The sequence below is a fragment of the Barbus barbus genome (assembly GCF_936440315.1).
Source record: "Barbus barbus genome assembly, chromosome: 8".
NCBI classification, from domain to species: Eukaryota; Metazoa; Chordata; class Actinopteri; order Cypriniformes; family Cyprinidae; genus Barbus; species Barbus barbus.
Window position 1 is genome coordinate 19,733,858 of NC_136736.1, and position 7,768 is coordinate 19,741,625.

Genomic DNA, 7,768 nt, shown 5'->3' on the forward strand with positions numbered 1-7,768 from the left:
TGTAAAAAGCATCATCCTTCGGATGAGACATTAAACCGAGGTCCTGACTCTCTGGGGTCATAAAAAATCTGAAAATTCGAAAAAGAATAGGGGTGTAACCCTGCCATCCTGGCCAAATTTGCCCATTGGCCTCTGACCATCATGGCCTCCTAACAATCCCCATATCTACTGATTGGCTTCATCACTGTCTCCTCTCCACCAATAAGCTGGTGTGTGGTGGGCATTCTGGCCCACTATGGCTGCCGTCGCATCATCCAGGTGGATGCTGCACACTGGTGGTGGACGAGGAGATACCCCCCTTACTATGTAACGAATTATAATACACACACGCACAACGTTTAAAAGAGAGTGATATTTCTTTCTTTCATTTTGGTGTATGAGAACTTTGAGAACAAAATTTAATTCACCACCAAATGCAGGAAATACCACATTGACGTGACATGACTTTTAGGCAGTGACGTGTACATCTTTGAACAAGGAAGGAGAACTTAAGTGGGAAAATCCCAATGAAATAAATGCTGGACGTCTTATAAACTTTAACTGGGAGTTACCTGACACGTCAGAAATATACTCATGAACAAAACAATCTGGTTGGTTCTATTTAAAAAAAATGGCTTAGCTCACACCATGCTCCCCCAATATATTACAAAACAGTGCTACTGAGTAAGACAGACACCCACCCAACTTTTTTCTCTTGACCGTGCACAAAATCTCATCTCAACAGATTTGATGAATGGCTTTGTTCTTAATTTTGTAATTTCATCTGAATATCAATATTTGTTTTAGTTCATCAAAACCGTTTTGAGGACAATTTATCTAATTTGTTGTCTCTAAACAAATTGGGATCTGTGACAAGTTTTTGGTGTCTATTTGTCAGTGAGAGATTTTTGGATACATTTAATGTGTTTAGATTTGTGGAGTAAAGAAATTGCACAGAAGGCCCTGAGTGGCATGTTTTTACTTGTGTTATTTTTATTATTATTTAAGTTAATTTTATTTAATTTTATTTTTAAACTAAATGCTTTAATAATTATTTTAATCCATGGGTGTTACCGTTCAGTAATTCCATAGGTTTCATACATTAAAAAAATCTAAACATAGGCTTACTGAGTGAAATCATTCAAATTGAATTCACAGTGTTGATATTATGACATATCTTCACTTAAAGTGAAGTTAAACATGTCTGCATAATGCATGCACAAGTCGAATAAATTATAGAATAAATTTACTAAAGTTACTAAATTGTCAGTAGGTTACACACAAGTAGTAAGTGATATTAAAAGTCACTTATACATTCTGTAAAAGTTTAGTGCACCCCTTTAATTTTACATTTTGTGCTATGACAATTAAATTAACAAATATTTATCTCAATAACACATTGGCTAATGGATCATCATCCTGTGTATGATAAACTTATAAAGAACTTAAAATTAAAAAGTAAATGCACATTGTTCTTAGGGCATTTCTAAACATCTGCAGTTATGTAAAGCTTCTATTTTAGGTTGGAAATACATGATCACATTGGATTGCGTCCCCTCTATCTAATGGTCTAAGTGATCATGTTTCAGTTTGTAATAAATTTTGTACTGGTTTCACTGACATAAAAGAACAGCATACAACCAAACGAAGTACAACACTGTAAAAAACAAAACAAAACAAAAACTACTTGAACTACTTGCTGCAGTCTTTAAGACGTTTTAAGGCCTTGTTTTTATAGTGTTCAGCAATGTGGGGGAAATAGCAGTAAAACTAAAAGGAGGACAAAATAATGGTCAGAATAGGTGCAGTACATCCCTGGAATTCCCCGTCCTTTATACCGTTCAGATGTAATAAATTGTGTGCAGCCAATCAAACACTTGAGAAAATAAATAGGCTAACTTGAGATAAAAAGTAGCGTGTGTATGTAAATGTAACCTAATGTATGTTTTATTATGAGGGATGTTGCTCAAAGTAGGTGTCCTATACTGGACGGACTCGATGATTAAAAGAAGAAATACTAGCCTACATTGAAATAGCAGTGTGGCTGTCACGTTTCACTGGAGCAAGGAGACACGGAGATATCCAAACACCGTGTTTTATTGAACTCCCAAACACACGGTACATGGAGCTTGGGGGATGGACGAACAATACAGGACATGGGAGACAGGGAGACACGGGGCTTAAGAACACTGGGGAATCAACAAGGAAGAACAGAAACTGGTGCGGGGCAATTAAACACAGGGCTAGGGACTAATCAACTAATGAACAGGGAACGAGGACAGGAACAGGAAGGCCAAATATGGACACGAGAGGAGGGGGAAACAAGACACAGGACTGACAGTATTACTCTGTATAAAATAAATAAGTATCGCTTTTGATTTCTCCTCTTTTCTACTTGTTTCACTTCTGTTTCAGTTTTTAGAACCATTTCTTACTATGTGTAAGTAAGTTGTTGTTTTTAGCATGCGTGTTTGGTAGTGTTATTTCTTAGGATTACTGATAAACTATACTGTCGTGATTTGTATTTGTTATCTATTTTAATTTTAGATAAATAATGTCTGAATTTATTATGTCTGTATAGGTTTTTTATTAAGTTTTAGTTTTATTTAATTTGAGTTATTTTAATACTTCAACAAACTAAATGGAAATTAAATTATATATATTGAATTGATAAATGTGTGTGTGGTTGTACATATATTGTTACGATTTCCTGATTGGTCTAGGGGAGGAATGAAACAGTAAAAAAAAGTGGATGGTGGTGAAATTAATGTGCAACAGCATAAAGCCACCCCGTCTCCAGACCCAGAGTTGTTTCACAATAACCACATAGGGATCTCATTCAAGAAAGTAGTTTTATTTACAATTTAGGCAAAAGAAAAAGAGGTATCAAGTTCAGAAGAGGGTATAGCCAAAATAACAAACATAATCAATTTTACTCCTCATTAATCATACTACCTAAACTAAAAACAAAGAAAACCAAAGTACAACAAAATAAGCTTACTCCCTTTCTAGCATAAACAGGAGAAAAAAAGTATGATTCAAAATAAATGGCACCCACCTCCCTACTAACCTCACAAAATAAAGAAATAAATAATTAAATAACAAACTTCAAATAAACCAAGAGAAAATGATCCATTAAGTCAAACAATGATTAACTATTAAAGGTAACACTCACTTCTGTCTTTAAAGTCTCAATCAGGGATTGAAATAGAAAGAGACTAAAAAGAGAAAACTACTTCACTAAGTAGTACACACAATAAAAGGTAGAGATACACGGTTCACTACTGGCTTCAACAAAGTCTCAGATCTGGGGTTGAAGATGGGTCTTCATTATTATTATTATTATTATTATTATTATTATTATTATTATTGCTGCTGCTGCTGCACACAGTCAAGCCACCACCAACACAGCTCTGATGGTGTTTTCAGTTTAAATACTCCCAGCATCCAATCACAGCAGGCCATTGATTATCTGTATCAGGTGGAACCATTTCTCCTATGAAGAGAGACAGCACAGCTGAACACACACAAACAGAACCTTACGGCTCTGGACGTAACAATATATATATATATATATCTATAGTTGTTGTTGTTTTTTTGGTGTTTGGCTTAGCTTTATGTTAGAATCATTATTATACTCACCTTTTGTTCTTTAATATTTTTAATTGGTTTTAGCTTTATTTTTTTGTTTTTCATTTAAATGTTAAGTTTTGAAATTTTGTTGTATGCATTTGTCATTTTTATTTAGTTTATTTTTTTTTTTTAATATGTGTATATATATAGTACTTATAAAGATTTAATGTGTATAGGTAGTAATTATAAAGTTTCAGCTTTTAGTTTTGGATCAGTTTTAGTTGTTTTAATACTACAATTGATTGCTTCTGTTGTCTTCATTTGTAAGTCGCTTTGGATAAAAGCGTCTGCTAAATGACTAAATAATAATAAATAATATAGAACAACTCATTTTTAAATCGAGTTCAGTTATGTGGGATGCTGAGCGAGTCATCATTATTAGCTATAGCATCGCGTTTCTATTTATTTTTTTAAAAATAGGTACGTACTCTGAAAAATAATGTTTTTTTCCCCCTAGGTAGGATAACTATTCTTCCCAAAGAGCCTATTCAAAATGGCACCAACTGCATCTGTCTGATTTGCTTAATGTGTAGCCTATATTAGTCTATAATTCCGATTGTGCACACCGACAAAGAAAACTCGTTTTAATATCTTTATTAGGCTACCAGTTTTTAAAACACTGATACTCTCTCCTTACTGTGTCATTGTAGCTCCGAGTCTTCCTGGATCAGCTGTTTGAGTGCGCATGCGCAGTTCATACACTACTGCAGCACGATTTGCCGTGACGTTCATAACAGAGGCAAGTCTGAACACATATCTCCCTACATAATAATTATAAGACTCAGCAGCCTCATAAAGAAGTCGATTTAACGTATTTACCCAGCTCAGAGGATCCCTTTTCGTCTGGAGACAGAGAAAATTAATAATCAGAAGTGATTATTTTCGGAGTAACCAGTAGATGATTCCTTATTGCTTGTACCTGTCAATGAGAAATCCTTCAGTGGACTGATGATGAAAATGATGCATGCCGAGGATGAACTGACCAAAGCAGCCGCGACTGGAAAGACGTACCATGTTCAGTGTTTACTATCTAACGGAGTGAATGTGAACGGCGTTAACAAATTCGGAAGAACACCTATACAGGTAGGTTTAAGACACGTCTTGACAATAAATAAGTAAAAATGCAAACATAAGCCGGACTGGAGATGTACAAATATTAAATATAAAAATACAAAGACACTTAAAAGGAAATATTGTACGAAAGTTCAAGTTATTTTATATTATGGTAATATGCTTATAACTTAATAGCCTAACTTTAGAATTTTGTTTAATTCTTTCTTACACTCGGTTGAATAGGATTCTATCTATCTATCTATCTATCTATCTATCTATCTATCATCTATCTATCTATCTATCTATCTATCTATCTATCTATCTATCTATCTATCTATCTATCTATCTATCTATCTATCTATCATTTACTTTGATTTAATATTTACGTTGTCTTTAAAGAGTAGTGAGACTAATTGGAAACATTTTCGGCATATTTAGACTATAATGCAATTCTAATAACTATGAAAAAAATCTGTTTAATAGCCTATTATTAATTTCTATTCTATTATTATTCTATTTCTATTAATTTCTATTATGTATTAAAACATTATTAATATTTCAGTAAAGTAGCCAATTTATCCTAGGTGTAGTTATCTGGAGGTATTTAAGGCTAAAACATTTATCTTGTTTTACAAAAAATAAAATAAACACTAGTAAATGGCCTGACACGTTTAATCTCGTAGAGAAAAAAAAAAATTTGTTTTATTTGTCTTAAATGTAATATAATTATAGTTGTTCTTACACACACACACAGACACATACATGCATACATATATATATATATATATATATATATATATATATATATATATAAATCATGTAGCTACTTTAAAATAAGAAATTAATCCCATTGTATTAATTGTAGGCTACTTTAAAAGTAGGACCTACACTCTTTAAAATAAAGGTGCTTCAAAAGGTTCTTCAAGCGATGCCATAGAAGAACCATTCAGTCAAAGGTTCTTTAAAGAACCATCTCTTTCTTATCTTTTTATAATCGGAAGAACCTTCTTTCGCCACAGAGAACCTTTTGTGAAACAGAAAGGTTCTTCAGATGTTAAAAGTTCTTTATGGAACCATTTTTACAAAAAGGTTCTTCTATGGCATCGTGAAGCATCTTTATTTTTAAGAGTGTATGTGAGTTTCATGGACTGTGGAGTATATTTCATCGTCGCATTTTAGTAGCTAGCCTATTTCATAAATCTTCATAAAAGTCTATTATAGTTTATCCTATTCCTAAACTGTGTAAATGAATGTCAAAAGGGTTATGTACTATCAGAACGATTGTACATAATAGAAAACAACCGTTTAATATTTTGATATGAATTTATTGTATTATTATAAAAAATTAGGCTATCCCACATCAACATTCACCACCCTGTCTCAATATTATAAACCAGATTAGCCTAAAACTCAAACTTCTTGTCCTGCTGTCGCTTCAAGAGGGTGGTGGTCATGTTTGAAAGCAATTTCCCCTCGTAGCTAATATCTAGTCTGTTGTCACGATCTAATGATGATGCTCCCCATTCTTCGCAGGATTTAAAACACGGAGGTAAAATAAAGTGCCTGCGGAGACGATGTAATAGTTTAGCAAGCTTAAAACGAACCTACACAAAGAGCAAAAATTAGAAACTGTGACTGATTGATTAGACAATTTTCGGGCTTATTGGGAAGATATGCTAAGTGAAACATTTTAATCTTTTTAACGAAATACCTAGGCTATATGTTTATGAGTAGGCCTATCACAAAGTGGAAATATTATATGATGCACACTTAGGCTATCTAAAAACAATATTAAGTAATAGGCCTAATAAAAACAAATGTTACAACATGAGCAGTTAAATTATTAACGTTGTTGAACTGTTATTAGCTGTTGTCAGCTACATTGTTCTTACGAACGAAAGAAAATCTTTCTCAGTGACTCCAAATAATGACATTTAAAGTAGGAATTACAGTCAGCGTGTTTTTTAATAGAAAATGAACAATTCTTTATACCAAAAACCTTGTTGACAACATAGAACGTTTTTTTTGTTTGATTGTTTATCCCGCAGGTGATGATGATGGGTAACACACCGTTGGCTCACCTGCTGCTGGAATATGGAGCAGATCCTAATGTGCCTGATCCCGGGACAGGAAGCACTCCTTTGCACGATGCTGCCAGAACCGGATTCATGGACACCGTGCGGGTTTTAATTCGCTTTAACGCTGATCCCAATGCAACAGATCACAGCAATTTACGACCTGTGGATGTGGCACGGCAGACTGGCCATATGGACGTGGTTGAATTTCTCAGTCGTTTTTAAACGCTAAAGTTTTTTTTTTCTAACTAGGCCTACATATTTATCACATATGACAGGTTTAAAACTTTAAAAAGTAAAGGAATGAACGCAGCAGTTATGCACTTTAATGGTTTAGGACATAGGCTCTTTGTAGGCTAATATTATGCTGTTTGGAGTATTCCTATGATAATTTATGGTTCACAGTTCATTTTTAATAGGCCTTCATGCGGCATCGCTATCGAAAACTAAAAAAAAATGATAATGATAATATCACCCTAGTAAAAGTATCTGGACGCAGCATTACGGCTAATATATAAAATTCAAAATTTTAACATATCTATATTTGTTCTTTACTTGGTGAATGATATGAATAAATGGAGTTAAATCGAGGAAAGATAACGAAGTCCGTTTATTGGGTATGCGCTCAAACCAAATAACCTATTAATGTGTGGCTTATATTTCTCAGTTCTCTTAGAAAATAAGATATTTTCGTTAAGTTTATGATGTTTTATGATAGGCTAAATAAATGCAACTCTCTACATGTCACCGTGAATTTTTGTTGTTGTTGTTCTTTATAACGCATAATTTGTTTATTTTTTTATATCATCGCCTCGCCAGCTTTGAGGGCAAAGAAATATTGATATTGTTCGGAACGTAAAGTTTATTCTTTTTTATTTACACAGTTTACCTCCTGCATATTGCAAATAACCTGTGAAACCTAAGAAAGAAAGAAAACAAAATGTAGCTAAAGCTTGATATAGCCAGACAGTTACATTTACCAAAGTGCAAAAGACAAATGATTATTTGAAGAGAAGCTATTACTTGAG

General features: G+C 33.5%; 1 protein-coding gene across 1 annotated transcript; it reads left to right on the plus strand.

Annotated features, from left to right (window-relative positions):
* Window positions 1–4,323: 4,323 nt before the first annotated feature.
* On the plus strand, window positions 4,324–7,492 carry LOC306873843 (cyclin-dependent kinase inhibitor 2A-like). The gene is made up of 2 exons (XM_079423343.1): window positions 4,324–4,695; window positions 6,714–7,492. Exons 1-2 carry the CDS (start codon window positions 4,561–4,563, stop codon window positions 6,963–6,965), a joined length of 387 nt encoding a protein of 128 aa, XP_079279469.1. The 5' UTR covers window positions 4,324–4,560; the 3' UTR covers window positions 6,966–7,492.
* Window positions 7,493–7,768: the final 276 nt, after the last annotated feature.